Source organism: Rana temporaria, chromosome 4, assembly GCF_905171775.1.
Source record: "Rana temporaria chromosome 4, aRanTem1.1, whole genome shotgun sequence".
In the NCBI taxonomy this organism is placed as follows: Eukaryota; Metazoa; Chordata; class Amphibia; order Anura; family Ranidae; genus Rana; species Rana temporaria.
In genome coordinates this window covers 100,480,831-100,502,677 of record NC_053492.1, presented here as the reverse complement: position 1 = coordinate 100,502,677, position 21,847 = coordinate 100,480,831, and the positions used below count along the sequence as shown (strand labels likewise).

The window sequence follows — 21,847 nt, the reverse complement described above, 5'->3', positions numbered from 1 at the left end:
TACCTTAGCAGCTCTTCCTGCCGGATACTGCACTGTAGGGGGAGACAAAGTACAGCACACACTGTGCTTTCACTTTGTAATCAATGTGACGAGCTCCCCGCACACTGCCGATTACAGTTTGGCTTAGGATCGGGAGCTTGTCTCGGTTCCTCCTATCGAAGTACTGTAAACAGGGGGCCATCGAGGGCCCCCTGCAGCAATGGGCCCGGTCGCCATGGCGACCTCAGCGACCCCTATAATTCAGCCACTGGAGGTGCCTTAAGTTACTTTTTACATAAAATCAAAGTCCAGAGCAAGTTGCTAAGATGTCTGGAAAGTCTTTCTGTTGAAGGTGCATCCAACCAGTCTCTTCCAGTTGGGGCCAGGGGGCCTGAGTGAAGTTGATGGATTGTAGCCTAATTATGGAGGGTTTGGACAACAATGAAAGACCAGTGGTTCCATAAGACAGTTAGGTGGGAGTACAATGGAGAATTCCAAAGTTGATCACTAAATCCATTTAATTTATGGCCAACAGATCTCATAAGAGAAAATGTTTGCAAGATAAGATATAAGAATTTATACTGCTACAAGGCCATCATGCCAGTGATGCCAAAAACAGAATCATCTGGGGGCTTTTCCCCCCAGTTTTTCTAGTACCTAAGCCTTCTGGCCTGTTTCAGTTTGAAGGAATCAAATGTCTTCATACACACCAAGAGGTTCAAGATGGAGTCCATGCAGACAGTCACAGGGACAGTTCAGCAGAAGGACCAGTTGTTATTAATCGACCTGCTGACTCATAGTTCCATGTACCAATCAATGTCAGGCACCAGAGTCGTGTGAGATTTGCCATGAACAGATGTCACTTCCAGATCAGGTGTCTGACTTTTACAGAATTGCCACAGCCCCAGGAATTTTTTTGAAGATCTTGTTGGCAGTGGTGGTACTTTGGGCCAGGTGGCACATGAGGGCATTTTTAATTTGCTTTCTTTAGTCTATGAGCTGGGCTGTCTTTGGATCAGAAAATCTTTTGTGCATATACAAATTCAGCAAGAACTGGAATTTTGGATTTCTGACATTGCCACTAAGTCTTTCGGAGCATACCTCTCAGCCCAGGAGATAGGATAATTCTGTCTCTGGGGCTGTGGAGTCCACAATCTGAAAACACATGTGCAAGGTTATTGAAGCGCGGTGGAGCGCAGACTACAAATGTCTTGCATTGAAAGACTTTTAGGATCATCAAGGGCTGAAGTAAGATTAACAACAAGACATTAGTAGCCTACATTGCCTGACAAGAGGACACCAAAAGTCTTTTCCTGTTACAACTTGAAAATAAACTTTTCGTGGGGCAGGGAACCACTTAGAGTAAGTTAAAGGGGTTGTAAAGGTAAGAAATGTTTCCCCTAAATAGCTTCCTTTACCTTAGTGCAGTCCTCCTCCACTTACCTCATCCTTCCATTTTGCTTTTAAATGTCCTTATTTCTTCTGAGAAATCCTCACTTCCTGTTCTTCTGCCTGTAACTCAACACAGCAATGCAAGGCTTTCTCCCTGGTGTGGAGTGTCGTGCTCGCCCCCTCCCTTGAGGGGGAGGGGGCGAGCAGGAGAGTCAGGAAGCCCACTAACACACAGCTCCTTACTCTATCTGCAACGTAGAGAGCGTCCTGACTCTCCTGCTTGCCCCCTCAAGTGAGGGGGCGAGCACGACACTCCACACCAGGGAGAAAGCCTTGCATTACTGTGTGGAGTTACAGACAGAAGAACAGGAAGTGAGGATTTCTCAGAAGAAGTAAGGACATTTAAAAGCAAAAACGAAGGATGAGGTAAGTGGAGGACTGCACTAAGGTAAAGGAAGCTATTTTTAGGGGAAAACATTTTTACCTTTACAACCCCTTTAAGGTTGGTCTTCTCACCAGGGAAGTAAAATCAACTATTGGGTCGGTTAGGCAGAATATTTTTCAACAAGTGCCTCAAACCAATATTGACCCTATGGGGCTTTCTTGCAGTAGTTCTCAGTGTGACTTCACTGAACACACAGCTTCTGATATTTGCAACACGATACCAATGCAGACTCATACAAAAAAGGTTTACAGTGCCATGGAATTTTCTGTTTGATCTTTGAGTCTCTCCGATGTCCTTGGATATAAAAGGTGCTTTTGAAAATGTGGACAGAACTGGTCCTTTCCACCTACTGAGAAGGCCTTGGCTTTCACTGCTCCCCCAGATGTAATCAGCACCACCAAACCTGTTTCTGGTCAAATTAAATCTTTTATGCCAAGGTCAGCGACAGCACCCCAATCCAATGATACTAGTTTTAATAGCCTGGCTATGGAATAGGCTAGACTAGAGGTGCGGGGATTCTCATCTGAGTTTGTTCAGACCTTGGTGACCAGAAGATCATCCATGAACTACATATCAGAGGATATGAAAGAAGTTTGGTTTTGTTTGCTCAGCCAAAGCTTTCTGGCCTATAACTCAATTTAAGGTACAAATCTCTACTTTATCTTTAACCACTTAACACCCGCCGCAACGACTATTTACGTCCGCAAAATGGCACGGACAGGCAGATGGGTGTATATATACGTCCTTGCCTTTCCGCGGGTCGGAAGTCCGATCGGGACCCCCCCCCGCTGCGTGCGGCTTACCTCGGGGAGCGATCCGGGACGACGGCGCGGCTATTCGTTTATAGCCACTCCGTCGCGATCGCTCCCTGGAGCTGAAGAACGGGGAGAGCCGTATGTAAACACGGCTTCCCCGTGCTTCACTGTGGCGGCTGCATCAATCGTGTCATCCCCTTTATAGGGGAGACACAATCGATGACATCAGACCTACAGCCACACCCCCTACTGTTGTAAACACACACTAGGTGAAGCCTAACACGTTCAGCGCCCCCTGTGGTTAACTCCCAAACTGCAACTGTCATTTTCACAATAAAGAATGCAATTTAAATGCATTTTTTGCTGTGAAAATGACAATGGTCCCAAAAATGTGTCAAAATTGTCTGAAGTGTCCGCCATAATGTCGCAGTCACGAAAAAAAATCGATGATCGCCGCCATTAGTAGTAAAAAAAAAATAATTAATAAAAATGCAATAAAAATATCCCCTATTTTGTAAACGCTATAAATTTTGCCCAAACCAATCGATAAATGCTTATTGCGTTTTTTTTTTTACCAAAAATAGGTAGAAGAATACGTATCGGCCTAAACTGAGGAAAAAAAAAATGTTATATAGGTTTTTGGGGGATATTTATTACAGCAAAAAGTAAAAAATATTGAATTTTTTTTCAAAATTGTCGCTCTATTTTTGTTTATAGCGTAAAAAATAAAAACCGCAGAGGTGATCAAATACCACCAAAAGAAAGCTCTATTTGTGGGGAAAAAAGGACGCCAATTTTGTTTGGGAGCCACGTCGCACGACCGCGCAATTGTCTGTTAAAGCGACGCAGTGCCGAATCGCAAAACCTGGCCTGGGCATTTAGCTGCCTAAAGGTCCGGGGCTTAAGTGGTTAACAAGCTGCAGTGAAAAAGCCAGTGACCAGATGCTTCTTGTAGATGAAAATCTATAAATGACCTTGAGGGAAAACCTTGTTCACTCTGTGGGACTGATGCCCTGTACACACGACCGGTGTTACCATCGGAAAAACTGCAATGAGAGCTTTTGGCGTGGGAATTCTGACCGTGTGTATGCTCCCTCGCAGTTTTTCCGACGAGAAAACTGCCGAAAAAAAAAAAAAAAAAAAATCTTTTTTCGCCCCCCATCAGGAAAAAATTCTAGCAGGAAAACCGTTCGTCTGTATGCTTTTCCGACGGGTTAAAAACCGTGCATTCTCGGAAACAATTCGACGCATGCTCGGAAGCATAGAACTTAATTTTCTCGGCTCGTCGTCTATTTACATCACTGCGTTCTTGGCAGTCAAAAGTTCACCGGACTTGTGTGACTGTGTGTATGCAAGGCAGGCTTGACAGGAATTCCGTCTGGAAAACCATAGTTTTTTTTATCCGACAGGAAAACCGTTCGTGTGCACAGGGCATTAGGCTTGGATCTGAGAGCACCTTTGCTCCAATGGTTTCATTTTTATTGAATTACCTCATGGTAAAACCAGTTCTTCTGATGGCAACCACTTTAGACAAAAGGATGTTGAAGATTGCAAGACTTTTCTGCAAGGGCCCTTTGATGTCTTTTTCTTTTCTTTCTTTTTTTTTTTTATACCAGAGATAGGGATACCACATCCATCTCCAAAGTTTAATTTTAAAGCGGTTGTAAACCCAAATTTACAACTTTATATTGCTCAAACCATCGTAATCTCCCCAATGCATCGCTATCTTTCTTTTCTGTCCTACCCTTTTTCTTTCCTGTATACCGCGGATATGCCTAATGATGACGTCGTTCCTCGCATTCGCCATACGATCTTTCAAATCGGCAAGCCTAGACGCTGCCGGCCAAATCACTGTTTATGTCGGGGCTGCGTCATTTCCTGCTGTTGACGTCAGCCCCAACATCTCGCGATGGTTTATGCCGACTTTTCCTCCCCCCCAGAGGAAACAAAGAAGATGCTTGAATATTCACCTGCATTGCGCACGCGCGGGATTTTGGGAAGAGCAAGGAAGTGTGGGCGGAAGTGTGCAATGCATAAGACGCTGAAAACCATAACAACAATGGCACGGGCTAACTGGAACAATTATACTGCACAAAGGCAACGATTTAAACGGTAGGACTAGTTACATCAGCTATTACATAGCGATCGATCGATGTAGGAATGCAATGTCTTTCGGAATATATAAGTAGTTAGGAGAGGACATGAGGGTTTACAACCGCTTTAAAGTGGTATCCAGTTTCCAGTAAATCTGCAAAGTAGTCCCTCTGAGTTTTCACACAAGAGTCACTGAGTGCACAGCAGGAAGACTTCAGTTCCTTACACATGGTTACTAACAGTGTACTTGGTCAAAAGAGGATTGTGGACAATCTTTTCATTTAGCCATCAGCTCCTCAAGAGTCATCCACTCTTGGGTTACCAGGGTGATTAGATTGGCATGCAGGAAGTAGGTCTTTCTGCTCTGAAAAAATTGCAATCTTAATTTGACTAGAGGGGTGGCAGCCTTTGGGGCAGTTATGGCAGGATTGCTTGTAAGATATAGGTAAGGGCTCGCTTGAAGGTCTCTTGCGGCCTTCATTCAACATTACAAACTAAATGTGTGGTAAGCATGTTTGGGAAAAGAGAGATCAATTATTTTTGGCTTTAGCAGATTTAATTTATCAGTGTCTCTTCATGTGTTCTCTCCCACCCATTTATTCAGCTATGGTATATCCCGTTGTGTGCCGACGGCAGGTGGGCAAGGAAAAAAAAGAACATTTTTATCAAATACTGTAATTTTCCTTTCCTGGCCCATCCTCACGTCAGCACAATACTCCCCTCCCTAGTGGTCTGTCACAGGCTAGGTTATTGAACACCTTAGTTAGGAGAGGGGCTGTCTTATGTGGGGCTGCAGAGGAGGTGATAATCCATTGTGTGCTGATGTGGAGGATGGGCCAGGAAAGGAAATTTACAGTTAGTATTTGATAACAAATTTCTGTTATATGGAGCATGGTCCAATTTGCTTCAGTGGGAGGAAAAAAAATCCTTCCTGATCCCCTGGATCAACAATCCCTGGTGTTATTACCTATAAATGTTAATACCCAGTTATATTTTATGCATTTAGGAATGCATCCAGCTCCTTTTTAAAACAATCTACTGAGCTGGCATCAAACTGCTGTTGACTTTTTGGATATATTCATCTGTATTTGTGGATGGATGTGGTTCATGAGCCAGCATGAGTAAAATAAATGTTGGCCTTTGAGCAAAAAAGGTGCATGCACTGTTTTTTAATGTAGTGCACCACAACATACGGTATAATTAATAGACCCGCAATGCATCAAGATGCAAAACATGCTTTGTCAAGCATTACCACAGTGCAACAGCAGGAACCCAGTCTACCAGAAGAACACAATCAGATAATATCTCTATTTATACTATAGGGGTAACCAAAGATGATCACTGTTACATGATTAGCATTGCTACACTGTACATAAGTACATTTGCCTTTTTTTTTTCTTTTTTGGAACAAACGACTTTTTTAAAGTTCTATTTTATTGTTCTGAAGCGGTTAAAGATAGAAATCAATTCTTCATTTGGATTTGCAGATAATTGTAGGGATGTTATATGTTAGGTTTTCGGAGGACCATCAATGTAACAGATGGTTTTATGGTTCCTATTAGCTCACCTAATCATATTAATGGCTCGTCTGATTGCTACTAGTAATGGCAATTTATCAATCAGTTTTACAACCTATCCATTCCACATAATTTTAATATTTCACAGAGGGGGCAGACAACTGAGAATCAATGATTTTCATATGTTAAGATGTTACAAAACCCAGTCAAACATGTTTATATATGATGGTGATCAAAGGTTACTGTGTAATGAAAGTTTTTTTTTTTTACCAATTTACATACTCTTGATTTCTAAATGGCTTTCATCTCCAAAGTCAGTTCAACCCCGTTTTGTGCCAAGGTGATCAAACATTTTTATACTTTAGCCCCAGGAGTCAATGCAATTTTTTTGGAGATTCCAGCTATCCATTTTATATCATTTTGTGGCCTGCCTCCTAAAGGTTTTTTTTGGTAGAACCCTATTGAATTATCTGGGAACATCAAACATTCATGTGTTCCCAGATTAGAGCTACAAACTCAGAGACTGAATTGCCCCCAACATTGGCATTAGAAGGAAACCCACCAATCACTGATTCTAGTGGAGAAGCACCCTTCTACCTGCAGCCTGGATGAGACTACCAAGCAAGGTGGACATAAACAAAAATGGTAGGAAACACACTTAAAAAAGGCAGCTGAGGCAGAGTGTGTGGGATGGAGGAGTTGTGGGATGACCACAACAGGTCAAGGAAAAATATTCCCAACATCCTGACTGAGGCAGGGATGGATATTCAATGGCAAATGTCTGCAGAGGACATTATGAGACTGAATCTTTCTTGCCAACAACCGGCTGACAGGGCCAATAAAGACCAAGGTAAGTGTCAATGTGAAAAACAAACTTAGAATCGAAAGTAGTTGTTACCAGACACTTCACATGGTTTAGTAGGCAAAGTAGACACTAGATGCTCACAGTTCCCTGTACAATTCTCTGAGGCTGAAAAGGGGATGTCTGTGACAACTTCAAGGTGGTCCAGTCCGAGACCGAGATACCAGGGATCTCCAGCATGGTAAAGAGATCTGGCAGTTGAGTGGAGTTTGGAGTGTGATTGATTGATCGCCCTTGCAGAAGATCAGGTGGAAAAGGTAGCCACAGCGGTAGGTTGCACCAGTTTCCTGTATCTTATCCAGCTCCTGTTTTAGATAGCGGTGCATCTGCAGTGTCCTTCTGAATAAGCCCAGGAGAATTTCAAGGGGGAGCCATCAAGTCCACAGGTCCCATGCTCTACAGAGAATTTCCTCTTTAATGCTGTCAAAACGTACTTAAGTACACATGGTATCCTGCAGCCATGAGTTGTGGAGTTGGCTCCTTGATCCTATGCACCATATCCAGCTGAAGTTCTGTGTCAGGGTCTCTGCTTAAGACTATATTAAAGATGGTGGTCACAGTGGAGCAGAAGTCACAGGCATTTGTGGCCTCTGGTAAACCATGCAATTTCAAGTTGTTTCTCCTGCTCCTATTATCCTGGTGCAGACTCAGGGTGTAGAGGTGCTGTCTGTGTGAGGTTTTATGTGGCTTCTAAATGAGCTCAGCATTGCTCAAATGAAGTAAGGCCAGTCTCTTAGGAGTTTACCTACGTGGTCGGGGAGTGAAGTGCATCTTTCATTACACGGTACTCATCCTGTATAACCTGTTGCATTGTCTGAGGTAAAAGTTCCATGTCCCTTTTAGTAAGAGTAGATAAAAAAAGCTCTAGACTCAGGGTCCACTTGTAAGGTCGGGGGGGGGGGGCAAGCTGGAAAACTCTAGTCCCTGGTCTGTGTGCATGGATTCTGGTCTAAAAGGCCATGTCTTTTGTAAATCAGATCCTGGGGATGCTCACCTGAGAGTGGAGGAAGAGGGTCCTGGAGCTGTAAGCAGTCAGGAGTAGATCCCAGTGGAGCAGAGCCATGTGTCTTAGGTACCATGTTGGCTTCTTGCTGCTTGGGAGGTAGAGACAACACAGTGATTGAAATAATCAGCTATCAAGGAGCTGTGGGTGCGTGGTTCAGTTTCCGGAGGCTTAACATCCTTGGGCATGTTCTGGTGTAGCGGGTGACAAGGAAAGTCCAGAGTGCACAGTGGGTCAGAGTGGAGCTCCAGCAGGATGCGATTTTACTCCGCCACGCAACTAGCAACTACTAGTTTTGATTGTTCAAAAGTTGTCTAAAGGACCAAAAAAAGGACATAATAGTAGAAATGGGGGGGGGGGGGGTTGGTCTGCAGTATACAACAGCATGCTGCACATCTGCAGGAATCTTGCATGTTCTTGGTTATTACATACCAAATGTCTATTTGTAATTCTTCAGAGGATATTTTGCAGCACACATCCAAATATACATTACAACTGTTGTCAATACAGCACCTGCTTGGGACAGTAAAATATTCAGCAGAGAAACAGATTGGAAAGAATTTGTGCATATATAACAAGAGTTTCAGGTTTAAATCAGCCCTTCCTCAGGTAAAATACATCTGACAATAGTTACAAAGTATCTATCTGAAATAAATTGGGATCTTGAAGTGACATCATTACTCGTGTTAACCATTTAATTACTATTCATTCATAAATCACCATATCAATAAAGAGTACCTTTATAACGATTTAGAGGAACAAGACCAATAGAATAATATGGATGCTGGATTCACTGAAGTCTTCAGTAAAACATTGAAGTGCTGCAACCTTTCTCTTTGGGTATGTACCAGGTACTGGACTACATAGACATAAAGGAAACATTTTCTCTTTACATCAGTTTACTTTCACTTTCTACTGAGATATGGATGTTATGCTGCACCATTCTCCACTGACCAGTAGGGGAAGAGCTAAAGCCAAACCAGCCATAGACTTCTTTGCAGAGAATCCTGGGAGTTACAGTTTGGGATGGCAGCCATATAAATGGGACCCATAGACTATTTGGACTACAGATCCCAAAGGACACTGTGTGCAGTAGGAGGACTGGAGAGAGAATTTTTGTTTAATTGCCAGGGGAAATTTCTTCCTCTTGGCGAAGAGGAGAGAGAGCAGGGCAGCTCTGAGTATTCATCTGCCAGTAGGGTAGCAAGCCTAAGACTGAGCACAGCTTGGGGCAGCACAGCTCCGTCCACCATCACAGATCCTGCACCGTTGATCACCAGAGGCTTTCTGGGAGAGACAGTGGTGGTGGTGGTGGTGGGGGGGGGGCTAGGGGTTGGGCTTCTACAGCGAGCGTCTACAGCAGCATCCTGGAAACTGGTGGGAGGGCTATCCGCCCATTATTGACAGTGACACAGGTAGCAGAGACTGAGCCACTAGGAGCAGTACACAAAGTGCACCCAACCCATACTGCATCTATACCAGCCTTATACCACACTTCTACCAAACCTATACTGCACCCACACCAATCCAATTCTGCAGTTGTACTGAACCGTCACTGACTTTGACCCACATCTACACTGCACTTGTACCACACCTATATCGCACCTTGACTGCATCTTTACCACAACTATACTGCATGACGATTTACTAAAACTTTTTTAAAAAGGGCCCCAATGATGGCTATCAGAAGTGCAACACAAAGAACTGCCCGTCCAGCAAAACCATCCTGCAAATCCCTTTTGATCCCTTCTCCCTCTTTCTTTCATTTTTCAGACAGTGCACATTCAGTCAGTCACGGTCTAGCATAGTCGCTGTTGATGTATGTTGGCAGTATATTCTTCTGTATTCAATAAATCAGGCTTCATCACTGCCCACTGCTGCACCTCCAGGTGACCTTGCTACTGTTTATGCTGATCTAGACATCAAGGGGGGTGCCTAGTCCTTATTACTGATCTCTCTGTATGCTAATATGTGTTATTGCCTTTGTTAATCCATTTTCATGCTTGCCTCTTTACCTACCATATCGGGTGACAATATATTAAGTTTGCCTTTACTGTTTCAGTGCCTGTTTTCTTGTATACAGTATTATTAATGGTTGCCAGATATTACTTTCAGTGATTTTCTGTGACATTGCATGCTATGTACACTTAACCTAGTATGTCAGAGGGGCTGAAGTTCCTATGAAGGTCGTGGTATAGAACTGAAGACCCATCTTAACCACTTACAGATCGAAAATTTTGCCTGCTTAAAATGACCAGGCCATTTTTTGAGATACGGCACCAGGTCACTTTAGTTGACAATTGCATGGTCGTGCAACGCTGTACCCAATCAAAATTGAGCTTTCTTTTGGCAGTATTTGATCACCTCTGTGGTTTTTATATATTGAGCTATAATAAATATCCCCAAAAATGTTTTTAAAATACAAAATCCTACATCAGTTTAGGCCAATATATATTGTTTTACATATTTTTGGTAAAAAAAAAAAAAAAAAAAAAAAGTGCTTAAAAGTTATAGCATCTACAAACTAACTATAGGAACTTTTTTTGCCATTTTTTTTTACTAGTAATGGCTGAGAATTTTTAGCGATACTGCGACATGTGGCGGACAGATCAGACACTTTTGACACATTTATGGGATCATTGACATTTATACAGTGATCAGTGCTATAAAAATGCCCCAATTACTGTGTAAATGTCACTGGCAGGGAAAAGGTTAACACTAGGGGGCGATCAAGGGATTAACTGTGTTCCTTAGTGAGCGATTCTTACTGTATGGGGATGAGACTGACTTGGGGAGGAGACATATCGCTGTTCCTACTTAGTAGGAGCAAACAATATATCTCCTCTCCCCTGACAGAACAGGGATTTGTGTGTATAACACTCAGATATATACACAACATTATCAAAAGTATTGGAACACCTGCCTTTACACGCACATGAAATTTAATGGCATCCCAGTCTTAGTCGGTAGAGTTCAATATTGAGTTTGCCCACCCTTTGCAGCTATAACAGCTTTAAGTCTTCTGAGAAGGCGGTCCACAAGGTTTAAGACTGTATCTATGGGAATGTTCGACCTTTCTATAAGAAGCGCATTTGTGAGATCAGGCACTGATGTGGACAAGAAGGCCTGGCTTGCAGTCAACGCTCTAATTCATCCCAAAGGTGTTCTATCAGGTTGAGGCCAGGACTCTGTGCAGGCGAGCCAAGTTTCTCCACCCCCAAACTTGGTCATCGGTGTCTTTATGGACCTTGGTTTGTGCACTTATGGAGCTGGGAACAGAGGGAATGTGATCACTTCCAAAATAAAGGGGGAAAAAAAAAGGTATTTATATTTTTTTATATCTATACAAAAATGTTTTGCCTTTTTATTCCGATGTTAAACTGAATGGGTCGTTTTACAAGGCGATTGTCTACAATCACTTTACGTTTCCTTGGCCGACCACTGCTTCTATGGTCCTCAACATTGCCTGTTTCTTTGTGCTTCTTTAAAAGAGCTTGAACAGCACATTTTGAAACCCCAGTCTGCTCTAAAATCTTTCCCTTGGGGAAACCTTGCTGATGCAGTATAACTACCGTGTGCCTTGTTTCTGTGCTCAGTCTTGCCATGGTGTACAAACTGTGACATTAAACTGTCTTCCACAACCTTGCCTTAGTAGCAGAGTTTGGCTGTTCCGCACCCAGTTTTAAGCCTCCTACACAGCTGTTGCCGTTTCAATTAATAACTGTTTCAACCTACATATGAAATTGATGATCATTAGCACCTGCTTGGTATAATTGGGTATTTATCGACCTGACTCTAATCCTACAAAATTCCTTACATTATATAAGTATACAAAGTGTGCAAGTGTAAGAATTGATACTGTTTTCAAGCCAAAAGGCTGTCACACAACAAATATTGATCCGACTTTGATTTTTCATTTATTTGCTCACTTTGCATTTTGTAAACAGGTAAAAACAAACTATATATATATATTTTTTAAGCCAGTGGTCATCAACCCTGTCCTCAGGCCCCACTAACAGGCCAGGTTTGCAACATACCTGAAATACATCACAGGTGATATCATTTGCTGCTCAGTGATTGCAGTATTCTAGTCTGCATCTCCCCAAGGTAATACATAAAACCTGGCCTGTTAGTGGGCCCTAAGGACAGGGTTGATGACCGCTGTTTTAAGCCATTCTTACCTTACAGCATTTCTTCACACTTGCCTAAAACCTTTGCACAGTACGGTATACTGTATATGATGCAAGGACTGCTTTAACAAATATCATGCTGTGCGGAAATGAAGAAAACTACTTGAAAATTGTTTTTTACTCTAAATCTAAGTGTCATCAATCCTAACATTTAAGTAAAAAATGCTTTCAAGCATAATGCCGTTAAAAGGGGTTTCCCCATCCTGACTAAAGATAATCCAGATTAGCTTTTTAGAGTGGTCTTCCCAGGCAGGGACAGGAAGGAAACATTCTGTCCATTCTATATTTAAACTAGGATTAATGCAGCTTAACACTAGATAAAATGTTATCAATTGTGACATAGGACTTTGATTAACTCCCTCGTGAGGCGAAATATGCCACCGTACACGCATGTGCCTAAAATCCCAGTCAAAGGGACATTGTAGTATAATGGAGATTTTTTTTATCTAACCCCCTCTATGGAATAACAGATGGATCTCCCTCTCATAGCTTGCACATTTAGTTGGCATTATAAGTTACAGGGGGAGATTTACTAAAACTTGTGCACAAAAAATCGTGTGCAGCTGTGCATGACAGCCAATCACATTTTAAAGTGGAGGTTCACCGTTTTGCTCACTTTGGCTGAAATAACAGCCCCCCCGATGTAGATAATGAGTTGGCAGTTAAAAAAAATGTCACAAAAATTCCAAACCTTATTTCTGCCTCCTCGACCAGGCACTTCCTGGTTCTAGCGTTGCGGGACTGGGCGTATCGCTTTAGCCGCAATGGATTATGGGATTCTTGACGTGTGTCTCCTTACGATGACGAGACAACATTGCTTTCAATAGCCACAGAAGAAATCTCAAGAGATTTGAATCGTCACATGACTCTGCACCCGGTCATGTGACGGTCATGTGACCGGGGGCGGATACAATTCGCCCATTTTAACTAATGGAAAAACAGGTGTAAACGCCATTACAACGGAAGACTACACAGGAGGGCTTCAGAGTGCCCGCAGTTAAGATGGCAATGTCCATCACAAAATTATATAAAATATACTTTTGGGGGAAACCGTCCTGCTAGAGGCTGCAATTCTGAGACTGGTGAGTACTCTTTTCTTTGTACCATCAGCGTTTCAAATGTATTAAAAAAAAAAACGTTTTCCCGCGGAACTCCCGCTTTAACTTTAGCTTGTTCTATTAACCTCTGGCAATAAAACCTGGAAGCTGATTGGTTTCTATGCACCAGATTTTACACTCTCCGGTTTTAGTAAATAACCCCATAGTCTTAGTATTCACTTTTATGACTACCCTTGGATCAAAGTAGGTATAGTGATACTGAATCAATCCACTGCACATGTCAAATACAATGTCCGAGGGCCGAATTTGGCCCGCCAGGCCATGTCATGTGGCCCTCGCACCTCTACTGCAGCTCAGGCGCCCCTTTTGTCTCAGCATTCAGCAGCAGAGAAGAGGACAGATTGTGCGCCTCTTCGTGCAGCTGCACCACACCCTCATTTCCGCCTCCCCTGGTCTTAGCATTCAGCAGACTCTAGCAGCTGACTCCAGTGGGGTGCCCTGGACATTTCTATGCCAGTTGAAAAGGAGGGTTGCACACCGCTGGGATCTTCCACAAGAAACTTAATTGGAGACTGCTCAGACAAAACACCCTGGCAGAACCATGTTCTATCTGAGCAGTTTCCAATACAATTTCTTGTGGAGGATACCCCAGCAGTGTGTGATTCTCCTTCTTAGACTTGCATCACCTGATACAAGAATGTGAGTGGGCTCTGTGCCGGTCTGCACCTGCCCTTCACAGCTTAAGTCTTAACTTATTACTAAAATCAGGAATAATCATGTGCAGTGGCAATTATTTAATACGATAAAGAACAGGTACATTTATATAGTCTTACACATACAACTGGCCCTTTAACCGGTTCCCGACTGGCTCCTGTACATTTACGTAGGCAGAATGTCACGGCTGGACAAAGCGTCGTATATATACACGTTGCTTTAAAAATTCCCACTGTGCGGGCATGCGCGTGCCCCTGCCGCGAGCTCCGTGACCGTGCCCGCAGGACACGATTTCCGCCAGTTTCCCCACGATCGGGTCACAGAGTTGCAGAACAGGGAGGGGCAAGTGTAAACATGCATCTCACCGTTCTACCTAGTGACACTGTCACTGATTGTCTGTTCCCTCTCATCGGGAACAGCGATCAGTGACGTGTCACTCGTAGCCATGCCAACAGTAAGAATCACTCCCTAGGGCACACTTAGCCCCTTTAGCGCCGCCTAGTGGTTAATCCCTTCTCTGTCCGTGTCATTTTCACAGTAATCAGTGCATTTTTATAGCAATGATCGCTGTAAAAATTACAATGGTCCCAAAAATTTGCAAAAGTGTCCGATGTGTCTGCCATAAAGTTGCAGTCACGATAAAAAAAAAAAAATCGCTGATTGCTGCCATTACCAGTAAAAAAAAAAGCCATAAATCTATCCCCTATTTTGTAGATGCCTAAACTTTTGCGCAAACCAATATATGTTTATTACCAAAAATGTGTAGAAGAATACGTATTAGCCTAAACTGAGGAAAAATTATTTTTTTTATAGATTTTTTAGGGATATTTATTATAGCAAAAAGTAAAAAAAATATTGAATTTTTTCAAAATTGTCGCTCTATTTTTGTTTATAGCACAATCAAATACCACCAAAAGAAAGCTCTATTTGTGGGGGGAAAAAAGACGCGCAATTGTCAGTTAAAGCGACGCAGTGCCAAATCGGGAAAAATGCTCTGGTCTTTGGCCAGCGAAATGGTCCGGGGCTTATGTTACTTACAGCAACTGTAATGCAAATGTTGTCCACAATGAAATAGAGTTTGAATCCCCTGGTCTACTGAGTAATGGATACAATCTCTATAGGTATCACAAAATGTGATGTCCTAAAACCTGCTCTGCCCTAAAGCTAAATATAGTTTACAATTTTTTTTCTTTTAATTTGATGGCCTGAATACAATATTGTTAAGTATTTTAAGTAAATTTATATAGAACACTTTTCATTGATTGTATGCTGCTAATGGAAGAGGGCTACATGACTAAATGAAGCCTAAGGAAAATACGTTTGTTAGGCATCCAATATGTAGACCTATTGTCCCATTAAGTTTTAACAAAAAACCCATCTCAGCAACTCTGAGATGTGTTTGGATGCAGTTGATTTTCAGAAATGTGTACATTTTGACAATAGTATGCAGTCTTGGGCTCTGCTATCCCTGCGCATAACCCAGTAGAGTCCAACTAAAAATAAGGCCTTCAGTAGGCCATATGTTTGTCTAGTAAAGTTGATAACTTAAAAAACAAAACAACAGGTGGTCAGAACACTGGGCTGCATTTTGGCAAGGAAGCATCAACTACAATTTTTGGAAATTGTGATTTATCAATGTCTCTGTTCCTGTCCTTACATCTTGCCAAGAGCAAAAGATAAGGGCCAAAATCCCAAGGTTATAGCTACAAGCAGGAGAACTTTTTGGAATCTGGAAACACATTAGTGTGGCACAGCTGCTTCATCGAAGAAAGACAATTGAGGTGGTCTGAACATATTATATACTGTATATGGCCGCGTACACACAATCGGTCCATCCGATGAAGCTGACTGATGGTCTGATGTGCCTACACACCATCGGTTAAAAAAACGATCGTGTCAGAACGCGGTGATGTAAAACACAACGACGTGCTGAAAAAAAACGAAGTTCAATGCTTCCAAGCATGCGTCGACTTGATTCTGAGCATGCATGGATTTTTAACAGATGCTTTTGCATACTAACCATCGGTTTTGACCTATCGGTTATCAGTCCATCGGTTAAATTTTAAAGCAAGTTCTAAATTTTTTGACCGAAGGTTAACTGACCGATGGGGCCCACACACGATCGGTTTGGACCGATGAAAAGGTCCTTCAGTCCGTTTTCATCGGTTTTGACCGATCGTATGTACGCAGCCTATGTTTTCTGCAAGGCTCAGTTAACCAAGCACCATAATTTGGCTAAGAGACTCCAGAGGCAGATACAGAGCAAACTCCGGAGAATATATGTTCTAGCTGCTCAGGGAAAACCTTGGAAAGTCCAGAACAAACAAGAGACCTAAGCTGGGGAGATAGTCTGGATTGGTACGTTCTGCTGGATTTTTCCATTTCAAACTACAGTAACAACTGAACACCAGCAATCTAAAGTCAGTTATTTTGTATGTTGTCATTGTAAATAATTTAAATCACTTTGCAGAGCTTTTTTTTTTTTTTTTTTACTTTGACAATAAACAGTCTATTTCTGTTGATTGGTGTAAATGAAAAAAAAATAAATAAACCCACTGGGCCAGATTCAAAAACAAGATACGCCGTCGTATCTCTGAGTGCGGGCCGTCGTATCTATGCGCCTGATTTAGAGAATCAGTTATGCATAGATTTCCCTAAGATCCGAGCGGCGTAAGTGTCCTACACCGTCGTATCTTAGGCTGCATATTTACGCTGGCCGCTAGGTGGCGCTTCCGTATAGATACGCGACGAATATGCTAATTAGGTATTTACGCCGATTCAGAAACGTGCATCCCGCCGGGGCATTTTTTTACGTCGTTTACGTTAGGCTTTTTTCGGCGTATAGTTACCACTGCTATATGAGGCGTAGCTAATGTTAAGTATGGATGTCGTTCCCGCGCCGAGTTTTGAAAATTTTACGCTATTTGCGTAAATCGTTCGCGAATAGGGCTGAACGTCATTTACGTTCATGTCGAATCCAATACGTCCTTGCGGCGCACTTTGGAGCAATGCACACTGGGATATTTCACGGACGGCGCATGCGCCGTTAAAAAAAAACGTCAAAAACATGGGGTCATCTTAAATTTAAATAAAACATACCCACAACATCCCCATTTGAATTAGGCGGGCTTACGCCACCCCACATACGTTACGCCGCCGTAACTAAGGGCGCAAGTTCTTTCTGCATACGGAACTTGCGCCCAAAGTAACAGCGACGTAACGTATCTAAGATACGTTACGCTCGCAGATAGATAGAGAATTCTATCTGAATCCGGGCCAAAGGGTTCTGCGACAAAATAGTAAAACTTTCAAGGATATGAATATTTTTTTTATATGAACTTTGTGATAATGATGATATTAGTGTACATAATGAAACCAGGAAAACTTCTCAAAGAAATAGTATCATGAAAAGCAAAATAAATCAATTTTCTTGATACCTAGCACAGCTGTCCAACACATGCAGAAAAAGAATGCTTTCAGCAGAACTGTGTTATTACAGAGATTTTTTACTGCATAGAACTACTGTGCACAAGTGCGTGTTCTGCTAGATTATATATCACATTAATGATGAAAACAAAAGATATTAGCTTCACTTTGGATGCTTTACAAATCTCTCAGTTGCATTGCTTATTCCTTTGACATTTCTCATCCTATTGATATCAGCAGCTGTGTCACTTGAAATATTAGCATGAAGACATCTGTGAAGAGAAATGACAAATACTATGCTAGACTTGCTATGAAAGGAAACTGATATATATTGTCCTCACTGACCCCAACAGGTACCACTAACCAGTTGTGGACAATGGATGTGCTACACATGCCCAAAAAATCATCAAAACACACAGGTAGTATGCCCTGTCATCCTACTGCGTGCCACTCCCCTACCAGTCAATATGACAGCCCAGGGTTGCTGTGTAAATACAGAGCTGCTGTCAAAAAATGGACCTTCTCACAGTGTTTAAGAATGCAATATACTCTGTTTCATTCATCTGCGGATCAAAGGTATGTTATTTATTTAGTACAAGTATTTATATAGTTCTGTCAATTTACGTAGCGCTTTACACATATATTGTACATTCATATCAGTCCGTGCTCTTAAGGAGCTTACAAACTAAGGTCCCTAACGCACATTCATACATACACATACTAGGGCCAATTTAGACAGGAGCCAATTAACCTACCAGCACGTCTTTGTAGTGTAGTAGGATACCAGAGAACCTGAAGAAAGCCCACACGGACAGGGAGGACATGCAACCGCCAAGCAGGTAGTGCCATTGTTGGGATTCAAACCAATTACCCGAGTGCTACTAAGCAGAAGTGCTAGCCACTTAGCCATTGTGCTACCCACACAACGCTGATCTGCGTAGTATATTTAAAGCAACTTGACAATTAAAAACACAATTTGTTCCTATTTAACTCCTTTTTAGCCCTTAGTTTACCTTAACCAGCCCTAATTACTCATAAATCGTCCCCTTCTCCCCATAGCTGTTATTTTCCTTTTGATTTGGCTTATTTTTGTTTTTCTATGCATTAATATCTGAACTTGTTTTTCATCTCTATTTGTTTTGTTTGTTAATTTGTAAAGTGTTATATTAAAAATATAAAAATGTGTAAATAAGTTTGCGGGGCTTTGTACCAGAATCATATTTTTAGTGTCATTTTAAAAACACGACAAATTATATATAATTATAACATAGATCAAAGCAAAAGGCATGTTTTTTCATTTTGTCTATGGGTTGCAGAATATACAAAATAAAATGTTTTCACTTTTTTTCTTGAAGTCCATTGAGGGACACAGGAATTCTGAAAACGTTGGGTTATATTGTCCCCTACGTACCTTTGGGACACTGGCAAACAGAAAAAAAAAAACATTGCAAGCCAGCCCCCATATAACCCTTTCTCTACTTTGCATGCCTCAATTTTGTGCGCAATCATTACATAGGGCCAATAAACTTAGAGGACCAAGACCTGTGTCCCTCAGTGAACTTCAAGAAAACGATTTTTATAGTAAGTACAAAAATCGTATTTAATTTATCACCCATTGAGTAACACATCAATTCTGAAACAGTCTGCATGCCCAAAAGCAGTCCAACTGAAAGGTGGACAACAGCCACTAAGAGGTCCAACAAACATAGGAACCATCCCACAACAAAGTATCTGAAGGAATGAATTTCCAAATAAATCTAGATGTTGAAATGGCCATAAAAAATGGGGGAACTGCCCTGACCGAGGGGAGCATACCAAGGATCAACCTGGTGCTCCAGACTAGGACAGAGGAACACCACTAAGGGTTTATGATAACTGCTACCTGAAGAAACCATGGGCCTCAAGGACCAACAAACTATCCTTCTAAAGGGGTGAAAAACAAAGTATTCCAAGTATTTCTAAGAGAGGGAGTAGGGTGATAATATTGTCTGCACAAGGAGTAGGGCATAAATGAAGGCACACCGTAAACCAAGATAGGAGGTACAAGAATACCAGGTCCAGAAGACAAATACAAGGGATCTTCCAATAAAACACCTGAAGTGTTCCTGAGGTGTCCACTGTAAACCTGCCTAACTGGTTACCAAATGTATGATTCCAAGAATCAATAAACCTACTGCCGAAGAAAGTTGCATTCGCAGGGTTCGAAGGGTAAAATTGTGGTGCTACTACTAGAAATTTCCACTTGATTTTTGGACAGAGAAAAGGAAGACAACCAAGGAGACTTTCAGGTCAAAACACCAACCCACAGATGACTCCCTGGGAATGTTCCAGAGAACCAGACTCAAGGGCCAGGTACGAGGATATGCTCTTAAATGAGTCTACTCAAGGTGGGGGGATGGAACCATCTCAACCCAAACCAGTAACTGGCATATGGCGCCTGCAACTTCTCAGTCTCAAGAAACCATCTTGGTCACTTGTCCAGAGTCAAAACTCCCTAATACAGAGCCAGAAAGACTGAATGACTATACTAGAAGGACATTCCCCAAGAATCTCACTAGTCCTGAAAGGGGAAAGTTGGGAGAAATCTGCTACTCATAAAGAAGAGGTCAAAAGGTCCACAGTGGATGTCCTTAGAGCTGCCAGAAATTGCTGCAGGGTCAGGTCCTTACAAGCAAAAGGAACAGTAGGGACTGTTCACTGTTGACATTGTGGGCCAAGCGTTTCCTCCAGAGAGGCACAGGGTTGAGAAGTGACAATCACTACAAGGTGTATAACCACATTTGAGAAATTAGGACTCCTAGTGGGATTTTGTTCCCAAGGATAGGCTCCTAACCATAGTAAAAACCAGAGATCTCAGGATGCGAGGAACCCAGACAAGTCTGGGAAGATGCACAATGGATACAGTAAAGTCAAAAGAAGGGCAGCTGAGAGAAAATGCCCATTTCAAGGGTCTAGGCTGAATGCTATAAGGGGTGACTTGAGCACCAAACTGTTGAATTGGAGGCACACCTTATTGTAGAAAGATGAACAGTGGGGTTAGAGGAACTCTGGCTTCAAGCCCTATGGCTTGAGCAAGAGGAAGGCATTGATTGATTGATTTCATGTTTGCAACATGCTACTACTGCTTTAGCACATGAAGGAGCAAAGTATTGTTCCACCCACTGATCTCCTGCATTGAGGCAGAAGCACACTTCACCCACCAGTGACATTGCCAATGACAGTGTTAAAAGCAGGTCTGAAGAGATGAATTCCCTAGGACAACCAAGACAGACGTTACGTACCTGGGACACATTAACATCCCAGGCATGTAGCAAAAGTGCATGTGTGAGCGCCATGAGAGAAGCAAGCATTGATGCTTGCAATAGGTTCTCACATATAGAGCTTAACGCTCCAAAAAATACTACAAACACTCCACTTAAAATAATATTTACCATTTACCATTCAGTCATATTAAAATTGAAATGCAGTTTGACTGAGAAAAGATGAATTAAATTATAATTTGTATATAGCTATTCCTACAAACTCCCCAAATAACTAAACAAATTAGTTCTTATAGGTGATATAACAGTAGATGCTTTACACATGAGGTCATAGGAACCAATGTTTCTTTTGTACTTGTGTATCAACATTGTATAAGCAGACTGCTAAAAGCCATGTTGTGAAATTTGGTTGTGTGATGCCCTTCATGGATGTGATACACATTAAGAGCCGTCTGGTGAACATTTGGCAGTTCATAAGCTTTTTTGTATTTTACAACATCTGACGGAAGGAAGAACATGGGGAAGAGTACAGTATAATGGTAGCTAGGCTTATGTGTGCACGGAGAAAACATTTGTTGTGTTCGGAAGTCCAAAGGAAGTCCTACCCATCTGGTTTTGTTGCCAACCACATTTACTGTATGTGCATGGTATTGTCATCATAAAAACCATCAATATGCAACACATTTCTCCCTCAGAACACATATTTATATTTTAAGTATGGGGTGCTGTAATAAAAAATGAGTCCTTTTATAAAAGAATTATAGGAACTTCCACAGCTGATCTGCATTTGAAATTTTTATTTAACTGGCTGTGTTCCCCAATCTGGAACAAGCATTAGGATCACGCCAGTCAGTGAAAAATCAGAAGTCCTTATCTGTGCACTTGTTCAGAGTCCATGATTCAAAGTATTAATGCAAGAGAGCTAGGAAGACAGCCAGGCATATAGCATTTTCAGAAAAAGAGCTCAGCAATGTCAGCCCCACTTTCATTCCAGGACAGTCTTCTCTCGTCTACAGCCATATTTAAGGCTGGGCAAGAATGTTACAGAAAGGATTCTACTAGTAACAAGCCCCAGAGCTTAAAGTTTGATCGCTGTGGGCTGAACGTCCAGTTGGTGTGGGGCTTATTTTGATTGGTTTTGTGCGTACTTTT

General features: G+C 42.0%; 1 protein-coding gene across 5 annotated transcripts in view; it reads right to left on the bottom strand.

Moving 5' to 3' along the window:
- SH3YL1 (SH3 and SYLF domain containing 1) overlaps positions 1–21,847 on the bottom strand; it is a 168,827-nt gene that overhangs the window by 25,788 nt on the left and 121,192 nt on the right. Inside the window, exon 10 of one of the 5 annotated variants that reach the window (XM_040348676.1) lies at positions 17,518–17,707. The exons of the other annotated variants lie outside the window; for them this stretch is intronic. Coding sequence (XP_040204610.1) covers positions 17,655–17,707 — 53 coding nt within the window. The 3' untranslated portion in view covers positions 17,518–17,654. Of the gene's footprint in view, positions 1–17,517; positions 17,708–21,847 lie in introns of those variants that run through there. 5 annotated transcript variants of the gene reach the window in all.